This window comes from Notechis scutatus, chromosome 4 (assembly GCF_049901735.1).
Source record: "Notechis scutatus isolate UNSWTSFEM ecotype Mainland chromosome 4, rNotScu1.2, whole genome shotgun sequence".
In the NCBI taxonomy this organism is placed as follows: Eukaryota; Metazoa; Chordata; class Lepidosauria; order Squamata; family Elapidae; genus Notechis; species Notechis scutatus.
In genome coordinates this window covers 127,674,432-127,693,804 of record NC_142012.1, presented here as the reverse complement: position 1 = coordinate 127,693,804, position 19,373 = coordinate 127,674,432, and the positions used below count along the sequence as shown (strand labels likewise).

The following is a 19,373-nucleotide window of genomic DNA, read 5'->3' as shown; positions in this document are numbered from 1 at the left end:
CAGACTGAGGGAGGGAGGAAGGGCGGGGAACGCCGACCGGTTTTAATCTCCCGGGGAGGATTCCTCAGCTCTCCTCATCCTCCCCCAACCTTCCTCCTCCCGCCGCTCACGAGCACTTCAGCGGAGTCCCCACGGCTGACTTCCCCTCCCTCGTTTTCCCCGCCCCGTCGCTAGCTGGAGGGGGCGGGCTGGGGCCGGGGCCGGGGCTGAGGCGGAGCTGGGCGGCTGGCCAAGGTGGCTCCAGGCGGGGCCGGGCTAGCCCGTGGCGTTTGTTTCCCCTGGCAAGAAGAAGCGCTGCTTCTCGACCCGCTGCGCTTTGTGTGCGCACAAGCGGGAGTGACTCGGCGACAAGGCGTGAGCTCAGAGCGGGCTGCAAGTAAGGGGAAGGCGGCGGCGGCGGCAGCACCACTATGAGCGGGGTCGGGGCGGCGGCCAGCGTCGCTGCCGCTTCTCTTCTGGTCGGGAAAAGCGAGAAACTGGACGAGGCTCAAGCGCTGGCCCGCAGCTGCGCTGGAAGACCCGACTTTCAGCCTTGCGATGGGCTGTCGCTGTGCGCCACACACAGTCACGGCCGCTGCTTCCGTCTGCACTGGTGCTGCCATCTGGGCTGGTGCCATTGTGAGTACCGAGGGCGAGGGGGCTGGGATGGGCGCGGCGGATGGGACGGGAGAAAGCAAACCGGGAGAAGGAGGGATTTGGCGGGTCCCCGCAAGCCGCTGTGCCCTGCAAGATGTTCCGCGCTGTTGTAGGGAACCCCCTGGCTGATCCGTGGCGAGGCGGCGGGCGGAGATGTGTGGAGCCTTGGGGAAAGGGGAGAGCTCGGCTAACCCCCCTCGGTAGTCCTGAGGGGGAGAACCGAAACCCTTTGGTGGGTTTCGGATTGGGGCTTTTCCTCACACCGCTTCGAGGGGAAGCTGGGCTCTTGCCTGCTTTCTGTCCCCCTCGTCTCGAAGCCCTGATGCCCGGAGGGAAGATTTGACGAGGGATCAGGCGTGACAGATAGCACAGTGGCCTCAGGAGCCCAGATGGGTTTCTGTGTTCTCCCGGGAAAGAGCGTTCTCCTCAGGGCTTTTGACGAAGACAAGCTAAGGAAGGAGTGGACTGGATCTGCGGTGTGTTGGGGTTGGGTGGGTGGGGAGGTAGGTAGGTAAAATGTCTAAGTGTAGCTGGGGAGGGCTCAGCGCCGATCGCGCCAATCGCGCCGCGCGATCGGCTGAGTGCTGCGGGCATCCCGGGGCCCCGATCGTCGCGCAGCGTCGTAGCGGGGAAGACGCACCCGCTACATAAGGAATACATTCCTCCTCTTCACCGTTTACCTTTTCGCTAGATCTTGATTGGTGGGGGGGGGGCAATGAAAGGTAGCAAACCACTTAGTTAAGCCACCCATAGCTATCAGAAGCAGCTTAACTCTTTTTTTTTTTTACACTATACTATAACTGCTGAAGTCATAAATTCCTGTATTAGACAAGTAGAGTCCCCCTTCAGCACCAAGGGCAGTAAAACCTCTTGGCTTTTCCCCATTCACTCTTTTCTTTATTTAGAGAACACATGCGGCCCTCCTGATGTAGCCCCAATCAGTATTAATCAACGTTGAGGGATGGTGGGAATTGCAGCACTCTAAACCTCGAGCCAATTGTTGTAGTTTGCATAGAATAATGTAAATAATAGTAAGGGAAGCTTGATGTTGGATTATAAGATAAAGGCCATTCACATCTCTTCTGTGGCTGCATATGTAATTTGATATATAGCTTGAAGAATTGGTCTGAGGTTGTCATAGAATGGTTTTATGCTTAATACTAGCTCTCTAGTTTTCGAGTTACTGTTTTCCCCCATTCCCTTAGTTTGAATGTAAATAAAGAAGGTTGTTGGCTCATCTTTTCTTTGTGTCGAGATTAAATTTTCTAATTGGCTGATAGCTCCTTAATGGTTTATGATCATCTAGACTAGAGTAAAAGATGGGACACCAAGGGGGGGGAGTTACAAAATGTAAACATATAACTTATTCCCCACTTTTATCTGCAGGGGAAATGGCAATAAACAGAAGTAATGTTATCTGTCTGGAGCTAGTCACAAACCAAATGTCAGCAGCTTGCTGTAGCCACTTCATTGCCCAGAGCCAGAAAACTGGAAGTCGGAGCATGGGGCTTGTTGCAGCAGATAAATAGCACTTTATGTTTTCTCTGTAAGGATGCCATTGTTCTCATTCAAAGCTCCAAAGGTTTTCTCCCCATTCATAGGCACAGCATCATCTGCTAGACTCAAATTCTAGGACTTGTGCAAATTATAATAATGCGCACATTATTTTGTTTTCTGTTTTTTAAAGTATTTTTCATTTGTAAATTAGAAGTTATTTTGCCTCAGTCTGAAAGCTGCCTAGCTCAAAAGAAAGTATACAATTATCAGTTCATTGCACCTGTCCAAATCTGAATTTCTACTTGTTTTGGTGTTCTCGTGTTTTCATCAGTTTTTCTTTTCTAGTAGTGCATCGATATGCTAGCAAATGGCAATAAAACATACAATTCTTCTGAGATGATGAGTAAGGGCAGGATGAAATTTGACATCTTCCCTGTGTCTTGATTGCAGAAGTATCCTATTGATTACTATTCTTGAATTATATGTTATCTTCCTTTCTGGTACTATGTTCAGCATTAAACTCTGAGCAGACCAGTTTTCTTCAAAGAATGAATTATGTAATCCATAGTAGTGTTCACTGATTGCTCAAGATAATGTTTTTATTTGCAGGCTATCAAGCAATCAAACCTATCTGAATTTGCTGCTTTAATGCTTCTGATCAAAGGGCTGAGTTTATTTGCTCCACTTTCAAGCACTATAGTCACAGCAGGATGGGCATCTTCTAAAATCCAAATTGTGTTTCTGTAAGGCAAGGCTGTGTGAAAGCATTCAGTACAAGGGATCCCATGTATGACTGAACTTAGAATTTCTGCACAGGCCTCCTGCATCTACTCACTAAAAACATCTCAGGTTTTCTTTTACAATATATATCCAAGTGGAATTCACAACAAAAATTATGTCAGATTTGGCTTTTTGCTTTTGGTAGTACTATACTCCAATGAGGCCAACTGATTATGTGCCATTAAGTTAGGGTTGATTTTTATCAAACACACAGAGAGGCAAAATGGTATCTATAGTGGTCCAGATTATGCCCCTCTCATTTCTTGGAAGAGCTAGAAAATAGGCCTGCCCCAAACACAAGCACAATTACCAGGAATTGTAAAGACTTTGAACTAAATGAAGCAATAATGTTATTCAGTTTTGAATTGGAACATGTTCTCTTATTTCTGGGATAGATTCCATGTGTCTGTTCACATATTTTTGTAAGGACAGAGCCTTGAGAGAGGGTTTGCCAGTGAAGAGGCAAAAATAGATGTATAGAATGATATGTCATGTTTTGCATCCCTCCCTGGGGAAGAAACAGGGCTTAAGCACAGCTGTAACTATAGGTCAAAAACAGCAAGGAATGCAAATGTCTTCTTAGAGGGTTATACGAAGGCAACACTTTCTAGGAACTTCAGGGGAAAATGATAGATGATGATAATAATGATATTCAATTAAAACTTTGGGTTTGGTTGGTTGGAGTTTTTTTTTTTAAATCTTATATGTGAAGGTTCCCTTAGGAGATGAAAATGTTCAGAAATCCAAGGAAGACTTTGAAGTACCACAAAGTCTTCCTTAGATTTCTGATTCTTCTTTTTACCTCTTGAGAAAAACAGATGCAAATAGTTATAAAATCTTCTCATGGGTTTAGCAAGTAAACACAGTCCCCTCAGGAATATTGCATAATTAAATATATTTTTAGTCAAGAAATTATTTACAATTTCCAGATGTGGGTAATAGATAATGAGAATATATGTATGCATTTATTCAATTACAATTAATTTTTCTGCTTGGAGTTAATTGGGCATTAGTTTTGGAAAGTTTTCAAGGTATAGCAAAGGAACATTTTTACTTTACTTTTTTTGGGGGGGACAAAGCTATGCCTGACTAATTTTACAATTTTAATATATATTGCCTTTAGGGCTCCATAAAATTTTTCAGGTCTTTTTTTTTTTAGAAAATTGCATGTTAGCTTCATATTATATGGCCTCGGCATGCCTATAGCCTGGCAATATAATCCATCTGGACCCATGGTATGCTGAGCAGAGAGATATTTGCTATCAACTAAGAGTTGATTTGGGACCAATTTCATATTATTTGAAGGGATCTCTCAATTTTAATTTATTATAATTAGAAATGTAACTGAAACCAAACTAGAATTAGAACTTTTTAATATTTGAATAAATCATAGAACAGAAGTTGATGGTTGGAGTTAAACTGAAAGACAGATGGAAATAAAGCTTTTATCTCATTTTGCTAATTAATCTCCCAGGTTTATTAATAAGTGTGGTTTATAAACATGAAGATGCTATACTGTAATTCTACTATTTATGTGCAGCATTTCTGACACAGTGATGTTTCCTGATTTTTTTGGGTATGGAACATTTCTTATACGGAAATCCTATGTTGTAAATATTTGTTTAAAATACTTTTTGATTGCCCATCTTGTAATGGCTCACGACAATAAAAGCCAAATACAATAAAAAAAACCAATGCACCTGATTCACAGTCTGTAGCCCATGAAACAATATAGGTAGTTAATCTAAAAGCTCAAACTTACTACTGAGTTGTAGCAGAGTAGGAAATGTGTAACTCTCTAGATGCCAATAAAATGCATTTCGCAGCATCCTTAATCTTGAAGGGCTGCTGGGGGGTGCTGTTTATGAAGGTTTGGAAGACCAGTGATTACCGTTCTTGGATTATGAGGTTTATGCTAGGAATACACTTTAGGATATTTCTGATATATTTTTGGTCTCCAGAATCTGAGATAACCAATAATCTTTGCATGTTTTAGTATGGCCCCAAATGTTTGCAGGCTTATATTTTATTTTTTGCCTTGTAGTACTACAATTCACTGGATGTAATGGGTTTCCCATAATGAATGTTCTCTATTGCAGAGGGAACTTCAAAACTTTTTGATTTTGTTACAGTATTACATATATTTTTTTTATCTCTCAGAGTGGCCTTTATTCTCCAAATGTGTCAGATTATACTTTCTGTGTATTTTTCAGTGATATTTTCCTTATAGAAGTTCTATCTATTATAGCAAGTTAGGAAAGATTGCCCCAAAAATATGTTATGCTTCATTCTGTTCGGATCTACTCAGTTTTGTTATAGTATTTAGGCTATTAGAAATAGCTGTGTAAGGTAATTTTTGAAATATTAATAATCACCTGACAATTTTGAAACACATCTTTGTCTGTGTATTGCACTTTTTCAATTCATGCTATTAAAGAAAGAAAGCTCTTATTTGAGCGAATCTTAGAAAGAACATAATATTGTCTAACAATTTTTTAAAAGAGCAAATAATTATTATTTCAGCTACCAAAAATCTTTTTCTGCTGAGAATTTCCAACCAGTGCAAGGTATTTCTAACTGGTAGATTCTTAATTTATATATGTTATTAAAATCTGATTTGATATGTTAGATTGATATCCCACCCTTTTTCTTGAAGGACATAGCATACCCTCCTCTACTTTTCCCTCACAAAAACTACTCTGTGAGATAGACTAAGTGGTGAGGGAGTGGCTTGGTCAAAGACAAACAACCACTACACCACACTAGCTCTCATAAAAGTATATGTTTGGTTGAAACAATGAAAAATGCAATTAATTGCATTAATAAGGTAACACAGATATGTTATCTTATTAATGCAATGCAGAAATATTTTTGGCAATAGTTTGATATAATTTTGGAAGGTAATTCATAGCAATGTTTCCATCCAATAATTTACACACTTGACTAATAATAATATTGTAAATTCATTAAGCTATTCCATGATATTGCTGAGCAGATTCTTGAACATATAGTAGTTATAAATTGGAAGCAAGTTGAATGTGGAAACTGTTAGGAATTAATTAGAATTTAACTGATCAAGTGAATATCTTTTTCACAGCTCACACCTGCTTATGCTATTCTGTACTTCTGTTTACATTTATGATGAAGGAAAAGGAAGTGGGGTTGTACAAGTGGCAAGTATGAACAGATGTGGAACAAAATCAAGGATTAAAATCAAACCTCCATTTCATTTTTCCATAGAGGAGGATTAATTTTACATAATGCATTGATTTTTACTTTAGAGTTTGATAATAGGTTTTTCTCCAAGTAAGAACCAGGGTTGTTTTTTTTTTTTGGTAAATGAACACAGTGGTATGCAAAAAACCAATACATTTCCTGTACTAACTTTTTCAAGTATTATCTTTTATCAATCCATTAGTAAAAAGCAGCCTTTTAGCATATTCAACTTTATGCAACTCAAGAATTTCGTATTAGACATTACTTTGTTTAATTGTAAAACAAATACAATTATACAATCATGTATAGCTGTTATTTTGTTAAGGCATTTATTTATTTTTCTCTCTCTCTCTCATCTATCCATGCATATATACAGTACATGTACAGGCATGCGCGCACACACACACACCAATAAACATATACACACAGAGAGACACTTTAATATATTTCTAAGTTTGGGGGATGTTATTATGATTTTATAATCATATTAAGGTTACCATTAAAGAACCTACTTTGCAAAGATATTTAGCAACTGTGAATTCAGAAAGCATTTTTCACATGTATAAAATTGAGTTCAGGAAATATTTTAAAGGCTATCTGGTCTGTTTCAAGAATGAATGCATTTTAAGACTTGCAGGGACCATTCTCACCACACATCAGTTCATTATTCACTTGATGGTATTCACTTCTGCTACCCAGATTGAAATGCTTGTATAAAAAAAATGCAGTGATTCAATGTATAATATAATGGCTCAATGGTATTTTTCTTAAACCCTTCCCTTCTACTAGTTAATGAGCCTCAGTATTACAAAATGGCATATTAATTACTTTTTCACTCTACTATTATTTGAAAATATTTTTATTTTGATACACTGAAAAATTACATTCAGATAAACACTTCTGAAATATATGTAAAGATTTTCTTAATAAATTATCCCTTTTTTGGTGAATATTTTGAACCAGTCATGACATGAAACTATTAACATGACTAAAGAAAATAAAACAATAGAAATGTGAATTAACATAATGTCTTTAATTTTTACTTCAGAATCTCACTTGTGATCATCTAACATTTTAGTTTGGATTTAATTTTATGTGTCTGTTGCTGAGAAAATAAAGATGTCTGCAAGGATTCTTAAGATTCTTCACATATCCATGATTTCTCAAATGTAGACAAATGTATAAGGTCTTATTTTACAAGTTACATATTAAAACACTTTACCTTTACCACAAAGATGGCAATATCAAATGATGCAAAATAAAAAGGTTGTAATACTTATCATCCTTCTGTACTGGTAATACTAACTGGCCATGGTAACAGAACAGATGGATTTTTTGATTGAATAAACAAGGAAATTCTTTTCACACTTATGTTGCACTTAGGAAGCTTCTTGCCCTACTTTTTCATAAATGTTGCATTTTTGCTATTCAGATTCATAGCTCTAGAAACCATAATGTGGAATAAGAAATCACAACCCTGCTACTTTACTCAAATGCATTTGAAGATTCCTCAAAGATATTGTAAGGTAATGTATGGATAGTTAAAATGTATGATATTGGAATATATTAATTTAGGGTATGTATATATTTATATCTTGGATTTACTTTTATTGAGAGATAATCTGATTAATAATTATTATTATAAAAGAAAAGCATTTCATTTTTGTCAATTAATGCTCAAATTATTGGGTTTCAGCATACTGGTATCTGGGCCTGTGCTGTTGTGTGACTTCATCCAGCATGCCATGACATTAAATTGATGTAGCCTGGCAAAGCAGGTCTCAGTTGACTTTATTCTGAAAAGATATGTTAAAAATTGCACTGTAAGTGGAATCATTATATTAAACTTCATAGATTTATATAGCAATCCTGCTATATTCAATTGGACTTGTCTCTTAATAACTAATGTAACAGTTTATATCTATGATCATGTCCATATAATTAAAATATTGTTAAGAAAAAGGTATGCTTTTGTTCTCTACATGACATGTGTATGAGAGCAAACAAGCATCATTTTATAAGAGATATGCTACACTTCGAAGGATGTTTTCATGGGACCTTATGTTTGGGGCGAAATCAGTTTTATCTCCAATTTCTTCAGTATTGCATACATGAAAATGAAATATTAGAGACTTTTTAAATGTATATGTTAAAGGGAATAACTATTGATATAATTTTAAGAGTCCTGCCCTAACCATAGCATACAGACCCCACTGATACAGAAAATTGTCTATTTTCTAGGATTTGTATAGGTAATCAGTGCATGTACCTATAGTAATACAATTTAAGGCCACAGGTAGTATGGGCTTAGAGTGAGGGATTTGGTCATACAAAGTGGGTACTGGGCAGGGCTCTATAATATAAAGGGAGATAATCTATATTGATTTCACCTATATATCAAGTGTCTTTTTTTAAAAACTGTATTAAATCAAAGTTAAGTCCATCTTTTTTTTTCTGCTTCAAACTATGCCATTAATTTTAGATGTTTTGTTTACAAGGGATTATGGTAATGTAAAAATGTCACCGGAGACTATATAGAGCTTTAGGGCCTCAAAAGTTAGTTGATAACTGCAAACATTTCAAGGAGAACTAGAGTGGTCCAAGAAGGTAATTATAGAAATGAGCTGTTATGCTTTTCTCCCTTGCTTTGATGGGCAATAGAAGTTTATAGGAAGTTCACATATTCTGAAACTGGATCTCAGAAGACAGCAGGGAGCTGAGTGTGCTAAATGCTTGAAATCCAATAGCATTAAAAGTTCGCCATAATTATTAATGGGAAACTGGAATTTATCAACTAATGCTGTGAAGCTTCAGTTGATTAACTCAGCCTATATCATATATTTATGGCGACTCCTTCTAAGGAAACTAGACCTCTTGTGAACCCTTGAATCCCTAAAAGGTCTCACTATTCAGAAATGGAGTCCATGTGCAAAACAATACAATTTCCCAATTTTCACATTCCCACAAGCCCCCTCCCCTTTCCTCCCTGTTTGCTGTCTATCTTGAATCCAAAAAGTAAAGGGTCTCCTTTGGAGACATTAAATTATCCACCGTTTTCCAATTCAGGCTTGTACACTTTAGTGTTCAAAAGTGTTATCTGCAATATTATGGAAATTGCTCTGGGCACAAACAGTAATTCTCATTTTCTCTGATAGGTTACTTTGGGTTATTTTCTAACTTTTTCCCCGGTGGGTCTAGAGGGGCAATATTGAAGTGCTATCTCCACACAGAAAAACAAAATATCTGTTTATGGAGAAGGAAGCAGAGTTGCATTTATCATGTTTGTGTTGGAAAGCAATATTTTCATTGCAGGGCAGAAGTGGGAGGAGAACACTGTTCTATAAGGAACCATAATCTAATCGATCCTTTTAAACATCATAGAATCTCAGAGTTTTCATCTATGAACAATATTCAGTCCCGTTTATGCCAAATTACAAAAGGCTTGTGGAAGGCAGGATGTGTTTCAGGGAAAAAGTTGTTTTTAGAAAAAAAGCATACTCTTCCAAATTGCATTTATTTTCCAATTACTTGTAAATATTTGCCCATCTTTAAATAATCAGATAGTAGTAATTAACTTCTGCTTATCTATCTAGTTATTGGAGGGGTTTATAAACAAACCCAGATTTTCACAAGCTGTAGCCATATGTCTGCTATTCTTAGAGTTACTTTTGAATCAGTATGTTCTCAGTGTCATCTTCTGCTATCAGATCAGAAAACATACCCTTAGTTTCTACAAAATTCTACAATATCAGAATGAGCATGCATTTATATTGGGTCATTATCAAAATGTACTCTACCAGCTGCCCTCGGTCATCAGAATATCCCACTGGCAACTAGAGAGAAGGTCTTCTTGATGATGAACCCCTGCATTTCGACGTCTTTCTATTTTCCAGTGATTCTTGCCTGGTAGCCACTTCATTATCCTGCCACCAAACAAGAATAGTTTTATTTTGTTTTTCTAGGTACCTGCACTAAGCTACATTTTTTTGTTTTATATATATTACAGTTTTTAACGTCTGTTTTTCCATATCACGTGTTTGTCAAATGTTCCCTAAAAGCAAAGGGTAGCATTTTCAGTTATAAACAAAAAGAAGGAACTGTGATCGTGTAGAATGCACTTTTACCAATCTGAAATAAAATGTGTAGTGCCATCTGTTGGATGGTAAACAGATAGTCAATTGTCATCTTTCTCTTATCATGAAAGAATAAAGATAATTGTCGTTTATGTGGACAATTTATATCAGTGTTTGTCAAACTGGGCAACTTTTAAGTTGTGTAGACTTTAGTGCCCAGAATTCCCTAGCTGGTATGCTCTATTATTTGCGTAGGCTTAGATTATACAGGTGCTTCCTCACAAGATTTTTATTACACAAATACTCTATGTTTTTCACAAAAATTAACACTGGTTCAGGCAAAGTTGTTTTCCATCTGTAACCCTCCCAGTTTTCCCCCTGCTTCTTCCATCAGTTTTCTTTTCAGAAAATCCATTAAAAGGAGAATAATAAAATACCTACACAATTCTTTTTATTGATAGGAGCTTTTCTACTGAAAATTTAAAAAGTACCGTGCACAATTACAGTTATTTTAAATAATTATAAAATTGGAGCCTTCTATTGAACTGTGGGGTGAAACAATTTCAGTGCCATTCCGACCAAATGTGCATAAACGGACTGCTATTGTGCCCTGTCAGCAGGAAATGCTGCCTGTGTTATGGATACAACTGAATGAAAAAAGGGACGTGGAAGAAAAGGAAGTGAAAGAAATTAAAGATAAAAGCAGAATGACAACAGGAAGAGAAACTATGACTCTTGTATGAAAACCTGTTAAAATATTACCCAACAGAATGAATGGAAATATGAAAAAAAAAATGTTAAAGTTTAATATTTAATGTTTAAGTTTAAGAGAAATACATTGTGTATTCTATATAGAGAGAACTGCAGAGTAGAAAGACTAGTAGTGGTGTTCTAGCAGTTAAGGCACTAGGTAAGAAATGAAGAAAATATGAGTTCTAATTCTGCCTTAGGCATGGAAGTCAACAAGGTGACTTTGGACCAGTTGTTCTGTCTCAGGCCATGAGAGAGTGAGGCTCAGTGACACTTGGTTTTGATCCAGGAAAAGGAAAAAAAACCTGCACTTGTGGCAAAATGCTAGGAAGAAAAAGAAAGAATAGCTACAAAGAACGCACAGTAGTCAAAGAGAGCAAAGACTGTTAAAACTGAATGATGCATATAAAATACAGTATAGCATTTTTGATGGAAAAAAAAACTTTGGGAAGTGGATGAAAGAACTAAATACTTCAGCAGAGGGACTAGAGTTAAAATGTAAAAAAATTATTATGAAACTGAAGTGAGGATATGCCTGCTGGGAGTATGTTAGACATGGAAACAGGATTGAAAAAGAGTAGAACTAAAAAGAATGATGCAAATGTGTTAGTGTATCCAAGAAGTAAAATATTGAAAAAGAAGCCATACACAATTAATTTTAAGACTACAAGCATAGCTGTTGTAATTGAAGAAAAGTTGACATATGGATGTGGTTTGCTTATAACTGTGTATCTTGTTTAATATGTGTGTCAAGACTATTTATATTTGATGATTGAGGAATGTGATTACTGCTCTGAGAGATTGGGGAGAGCATGAGTGAATATAAAAAGCTCAGGAACAGGAGGTTCAATTTATTAAGTGTGTCTGGGAAGATGTTGAGCAGAATTATGATTTTGTCCAATTTTTATGTAGACGTATGTTTTTTGTATGTTAGGAGAAACCAAAAAAATGAACCCAGTAAGAATATGTTATTAAGCAGTGTGTGTTAAATCAAATCATATAAAATAAAATAATAATTTCTGAATGTGGTCTGAAGATATAAAAGTGAGGGACCAATGCAAAATAAATGCAATGAGTTCATTTAATTATTTAGACAGAATGAATGACAACCAAACCCTAAAACAAATTAATGAAGGAAGACCAAATGGTTTCAGAGGAAGAGGAATATAATGAAAGTTATGTTGGGATGAAGTTGATAACATATTCAAGGAGAAGTGAAGAAATGTAAATGAATTGATGTTTGGACATGCTGGAAAAAGGGATGCTTTGTAAGGATAGGAAGGTATAGAGAAATGTTGACACAATTTTGCTAATATTAATAAATTGATTTTGTTGATTGGGGAAAAGTTATTATTTACATTTATTGGTGACTGGTAGCCACTTACAGACTTTCTGGATAAAATTAGAAAAATGATTTTGGGATTTAGGGTTTTGATGATTAGGACAGATTATAAAAATAATAGTATAGGTTTGATGTAACCTTATAGAGTGAGTTCTATTTATAATTGCTTATGAAAACCATCAGAAGCCGCTTCTTTGCATCTTATTCCTTCTTTCATTTCTAATTTGAACTTTTTTCTTGCACTTTTTTCTTTCTCTTTTCTTTTTTCCTCTTTACTTTATATTGCTTGTTTCAGTCTTTACCTTTTTATTTAAACATTTTAATAAAATTACATTAAAAAGTTGAAGATATAGAGAAATATAGCAATCGGTTGTGTAAATTACATTGTTATTTTTCCCCTTTCCTTTTATTGTATCACCCTTTATTATTTTATTTTAAAATACTACTACTTTATACTTTTCTGTGCTTTACATAATGTTGCTTGCACTGGCATTACTTCCTTCTAGGTATTGAAGGTTTTTTTTTTAGAACATATAATAAGAAGGGCTACATACATAAGCAGAAGTATATGATTCTATTGAAAAGAAACAAAAATCAGCAATAACTCTATCTACTACTACTGCCTCTGCACAGTTTATCATTCTTGCTTCCAGATTCTGGAAGTTATCACTCCTACTCTCCATTTATTTTTCATGTTTTTACTCCAACTGTAATCCAGAGATTCTCAGCTGCTTATACAGATTGTAAAACTCAAGTAAACATTCATGGTGTAATAATATACATAGACACAATAAAACTATACTGTCAAAACATAAAGCTACAAACAATACAAACAGAAAGTAAAGATGGTATGATCAAATCGGGAGAAGACCAACTCTGCCTTTTAAAGTTTCTGAAACATCAACAAGGAGGGGGCTATTCTGAATATAACCAGGAGGCCGTTCCATAGGGTCAAAGTACCATGGAAAAGCAGTACCTTTTCACTGCAATAGCTCACACCGCCCAAAAATGTGGGAACAATAACAGTGTTCCTCCCTTTGCTTTAATTGTTCAGACAATATTGGTTGGAGGAGGTGATGGCACTGAGTCTTAAAGGGATGTATAAGTTAAAACCAGTACTTTAAATTGTACCTGCAAACCAATTAACAACCAATGAAGGATCTGCAAAATCAATATTATATGTTCCTGACAATGCCAGAAAGCTTGTGAGACCATTTTGGACCAATTGTAATTTCTAACAAGTTTTTAAGGATAGAGCCAAATATAACATGTTACAGAAGCCCAGCTAGGTAATAATAAGAGCATGAGTTACTGTAGGTAAACACTTCTACCTCAGGTAGAGTTGCAAGTTGCAACTCATGCACTACCAAACATGGGCATAGTCCTCTTTGGCCACAGTTTCTACGTAGCTGCTGTTCCAGCAGGGGCTGGGAGGCCAGAAGGAGCTCCAAGTTATGAATCTGCTCCCCTGGTAGGCATTACTTGCTAGTCAAGGAGCAACTCTGGTGGTGACAGAGAACCCTGAAATATCAACAGAAAATTATTCATTCCCAGTTCTCTCTGTGTTCACTATACAGTCAGCCAGATATTTAGATTGTATTGAGCCCTTCCCAAGGACCAGGGATAGGCAGATTTTGTTTGATGGCATTAAAGGTATGTTCAGGATGTAAGCAGTTCCGAGTAAAGCTGCCTTTTGCAACTGATGGTGATTTTGTCAATTGATGAAGGCATTAAGTGGTGTTCCTGATGTTTTGGGATTGCATCTGAGGTGCCTGTTACAATTAGTATTATATTTGCTTTGTTGCTACAGGCATCCTATTTGCAGGTATTTGTATTCTATGATTTTCTCCAGTTCTTTCTCTTTTATTCTGCAAATCCTCCCAGAATGTAAGCTGTTCCAAGTAAAGCTGCCTTTTGCAATTGATTGATGGTTCTTTTTTATTTCAATATCCTTTTCCTTGATCATGCTTTTATACAGCATAGTCAATGCAATCCTATTTTCTTCTTACTTGGCTTAATTATCAGAATACTAGTGGCTTTCACGGCTTTAAAATCTCTTCATTTCCTGTCTTAAAATGTCTTGTTAACAACTGCAGCCACAACCACCACTGGTGGCATAAAGGGAAAAAAAAACACTGACAAAAGGCTTAGTTGTATAACAATTTGTCTAAAATGAAAGAATGTCAAGGGGGAGGGGGGGCGGAAGGGGGAATCTACTATTTTATAGAATATTTATTTTCTTGACTGAGAGGAAACAAATGATAAGTGTATGGAAAAATGCTAAGGAGCTGCCAGCCAGATGCCTTCAGGAGGCCTATAAGCTTGTTTCGGCATCTGGCATTCAATAGCATTTTTTTCATGATCTAATTAATTTCTATAAAGTAAATTTTAATTGTAATAATTCTTTTCATATTTTTTTCAGGTAAATATGTTTATCAGCCTATGACTCCAGTAGAACAACTTCCAAGTACTGAAATACCTATTCGGCCTCGAGGAACCATAAACACTATTCAGATAGCTGTCTCCCTCACAGAACACTTTTTGAAGTTTGCACCTGTCTTCCAAGCCCCATTACCACCAGACTCCCCACGGTTTTGCACAATTTCAGACCTCTTTATTGACAATTACCGTGTGAAATGCATCAATGGGAAGATGTGTTATGTGCAGAGGCAACCTCCTGCTCTCTCCTATAAGTTGAAGCCCCAGGAGGTCCCCACACGCAATGCCTTAATTTTGAGAGAGAATAACACACCAAAAATAGATCATTGCTCATCCCCTTCCAGTTCTGAGGATTCTGGGATCAATGCTGTTGGGGCTCATTATGTAGAGTCATGTGACGAAGACACAGAAGAAGGAGCAGAGCTAAGTTCAGAAGAGGATTATAGTCCAGACAGTAGCTGGGAGCCAGATGAGTGTCCCCTTCTATCACCTTCACAGTGTGAACTAGAAGTAATTGAAACCATAGAAACCACAGTGTGAAATTTGGAGCTGGGAGCTAGTTAGGCATATTAAAATAACACTGGTTTTCTAACATTTATACTGGCATTTTTGACAGGTCCTTTTTTGCAGTGTACTTGATATCCCTCAAGGAACACAGTGACAATATTTAGCCATCTGTGAATTAATTCCTTGATACTCATTCTATCAATGAATGTCCAGGAACCTTGCTGTATAGCTCAAAAGATACCAGAATTGACATCTTTAGTTACAGACTAAACCTCATCATCATGAACAACAGCTAAATTGCAATGGCCAGATTATCTTGTAAATGAATGATTTTCAGACTTTGGTCTCTAGTTACTTTAGCAAAACCTGGATCCCAGCATGATACAAACACACACTTTTCCCCAAGAAGGACATTTGTGTGTTTACAGGCATTCTCTTATTATGAATCAGTTCAATTTTATTATGGTCATAGACTGCATAACTGTTACTATATTATGTATGGTAGTCTAGAAATTAAGAGTATCAGTGGCTTACACCACGTCCTACAATCTTTTCAGGTAACCTGTGGTCTATACATACCACTGATTAAGAACCCTCTTTGAAAGTCAGTATCTACTCTAAAAATAAGCAATTGGTTGGGGATTTCTCATTTGGAATAAGGATTTAGCCTTTTGTGCATTTGCTGAGTATCAATAGGAGGTTAGCCATACCTTTGATGAGCAGAGCTAAATCCATAAGCAAATATTCTTTATCTATGTGTATTATTTTATGTAGGAGACAAGAAGCCATGGCTCTCCCCACTAGCTCAGATGTTAGGTATATCTTTCAAAATGACCTGTATACACTAACCTCTTTTGCCAGCTACAGAGTAACTCAGGAGATTGCCAGCATAAGCACAATACTCAGCCAATATAACTGAAACTGTTTCTATAATAAGAACATGTCAGAGAGGCTTGAATTAAAATCCTTCAAGGGATACATTATTACACTGCCAACTGACCGTTATATATCATTCCACTGATATATAATCTGACTTTAAATATTTAAATTATTTTCTGTATTAAAACAGAGAACAAGCTGGATTTTATCATAGAAACAAAGCATATACGAAAGAGCTACTCATCTGCAATAGGTTATACAGAGATTGCAATTTCAGTGTATATTCTCATAATGAAAATTAGGATTATTTTTTAGATCAGCCAAATATAGCCTGGCTTGGTATTTACCCATCGTAAGACAACAAAAACAAAAAACAAAATAGGAAAGGGAAAGGGGGGGTGGGAGGTTAAGCCTTCTGCTCCCAGCAAAGGGCAGCCATAAACTTGTGAAGTTTAGGAAAATCAGGAAAACTAATCAGGATATGTTGCAGTATCTGTTTTAGAGAGATTAACACAGCCTTTTTTGCTATGGATATATTCAATCAATGCACTTCCAAGCTAAGAACAATTGGTATATGGTAAATGGTAAATGGTATATGAACTGACTTAAGAAAGTATTTCAGTATAGACCTAGGGCAATACAATTTAATAGTTCCATTTATTAATCTGTACATTTGATGACTCGGGATTTACATTTAGTACTGGGTCTATTCTATTATCTGTTTAAAAATTATCCACTTGTGCACAGTAGGTTTGAGTGTAGCTAAATGAAAAGAAGGTGTCATGGTAGTTTTAGCCTCTGACATACAGTATTTTGATTTAAAGAAACAATCTGAAAAAAAAGCAGCTGATTATTTTCTTCTAGCTTTGCTTAATCATTGTTTATGTTATTCAGTATAAAATAGTGAAAAGTGTATAGTGGAAAGAGATCTTTATATCCCTGATGTATTTGTGCCTCCATTTTAAGTTTACACAATATGGTTATCCTATCAGAAGAGCCCTGCTAATCAGTTTAAGGATTATGGCCCTTTGAGCTGTAAATGTGCATTTCCCCCCCAATATTTTAAAGTAAGAATTTCAAATACACTTAAATAGTCATGTACCAGTGGATGAAAATGTTTTACCTCCTAACATTTTTGCATTCGCCTTTGTGATACATAACTGATTTTTTTTCCTATAACACCAGGGCATCTATTAATAAATACAGCCCTGTTTTATAATGGTTTAATTAACTCAATTTCCATTAAGTTTAGCTAAGAATGGTAACATATAAATATGTACAGTTGTAACTCTCAGTATTAGATTATCTTATGCTGTGTTGTTGAATGCTGCTCTTTATATACAATCCTGACACATAATAACTGATTTTTATACATACACTCAGACATAGGCACTTTTAGAAAAATATTTAGATTGCAGTGTATTATGAATGATAAAATTAATATGTACTTTAAAGTATACAAATATTACCTTAAGAAGTAAAAAAAACTATTTATTCTGATAAGTGATACTAAAATGTATTTCTAGTCCCCATTCCCCCCAAAAGAAAGAAGAAACACAGCTTTAGCTATCATAAGAGGTAAATCCTGTCTTAGTAGTTCTGAAAAATTACAGCATTCTTCTAATTTTTAAAGAGAACGTTGTTTCACTATAGAAGTGTTATCTCGGGATTCTTAAAGATTTTCTCAGGTGATGTTAAGAATTCTTATGGATTTTATAGAAGAAACTGCATAAAATACAATTATATACTCAAATTATTTGGAACTGAAGATTTAAAATATAGCTTGTCTGACTGGGTTAGTTTGTGACAGACTATCTCGTGTTTTTTTAAAAAAGGAAGAACTGGGAATTTTTGGGAATCCCAGAGCTGACTACAGAGGAATTGGAAATTACATTTGAGAGCAGAAACAGGTCAGGTTTTGAGGGAACACTTTTAGTTACGTTTATTATACTGAAGAATTGTGATATTTTTTGCAGGGCAGAAGGCACAACGATCTAATTGGGCTAAGATTAGATGAATGTATTCTGAACTGAGAAATGAGAGTTGGAGAAAATCAGTACAGACTTACATGAGGTATTCTTGATCAGACTATTAAGGAGCAATAGCTGCACACAATATCAATCTCTTAAAATTACTCTGTTTCAAAATCTTAAGCACAACAGTCAAAGTTGTCTTGTTCCTGGCTTCTCTGGAGATTTCCTCAGTGGAAGCCATGCAGGATTTGGTTGGCTGATTCAGCAAGTAAATACTGTGTCTCAAACTACTCTCAAGAGCACATCATTGTTTCATGTAAACTTCTCACAAAATAATAAATGTGAAGATTGTTTTTGCACAACCATAGAGTAACGTGGATTTCTTCTCCACAGTTTTGTGGCACTACAAATGTTCATGTCTTAATGTGAAACGGTGTGTTTGATGTTATCTTTCATCATATGTGAATGTGCATTGATATGTAAAGTAAGTTGAATTGGACATAGCATAGCAACCATCACTTGAGAAACAAGAGTTGTGTTACAGGTTCAGTTACCCCTCTGTTTCATTAACACCATAGTCTATAAAGTTGTTCTATAAATTTTTGAAAGGAAAATTTTTCATTAGTAATTATTTGAGTTCTCATACAGGTAACTCTACAACCACTTTGCCTTTCCTCTAATATCTACCAGACATTTTGTACTTCTACCAAATATTATTTACTTCCAAAATAGATGAACAAAAATGCATAAAGATTTCTGTTCTCTCTACAGACTTAAGAGTCTAATAATAAATTTAAAAATCATATACAAAAACTATATATATTTGAGCAGGATCATCTGGAAGGTTTTAACGAGAGTTTGAGGAACATTTATATGTTCTAGCAATATTTGCCAGGTCTTTCGTCAGCTTTATATATAGTGTAGCAATTCAGAAGGATAATGTACACTGAATTTGAATGACCTCTTGCAATTGGATGAATAAAATAGTGGCATAAAGTTGATTTTACTTGAAGCTTCTTATAATCATAAATAGATGGCACTACAAACTACATTTTTTGTATTTAATCAAAATTCACATCCATGGTCTAAACAAGGCCTAAAAGCTTTAAGAAATGTTAAATATTTCTTTGCTACAATCCCAAAGGATAATAGTTGTAGATTAACAGCCTTCTATTGCTACCGATATTTATTTTTATAAAATCTTTCAGGGTTCAACTTTTATAGAAGGTTCAATGTATTGGAAGTTTTAATTTATTTGCCAAATATGGAAAGTCACTAATC

General features: G+C 36.0%; 1 protein-coding gene across 1 annotated transcript; it reads left to right on the top strand.

Annotated features, from left to right (window-relative positions):
- Nucleotides 1–273: 273 nt before the first annotated feature.
- C4H3orf70 (chromosome 4 C3orf70 homolog) lies at nucleotides 274–18,454 on the top strand. The gene is made up of 2 exons (XM_026688284.2): nucleotides 274–618; nucleotides 14,717–18,454. Exons 1-2 carry the CDS (start codon nucleotides 411–413, stop codon nucleotides 15,271–15,273), a joined length of 765 nt encoding a protein of 254 aa, XP_026544069.1. The 5' UTR covers nucleotides 274–410; the 3' UTR covers nucleotides 15,274–18,454.
- Nucleotides 18,455–19,373: the final 919 nt, after the last annotated feature.

What these genes read in the sequence shown, in the direction of transcription:
- C4H3orf70 (XM_026688284.2), top strand. Translation starts at nt 411, where the DNA reads ATGAGCGGGGTCGGGGCGGCGGCCAGCGTCGCTGCCGCTTCTCTTCTG. An exon ending in CCATCTGGGCTGGTGCCATT is followed by an intron (nt 619 to 14,716) that starts GTGAGTACCGAG and finishes TATTTTTTTCAG; the next exon opens with GTAAATATGTTTATCAGCCT.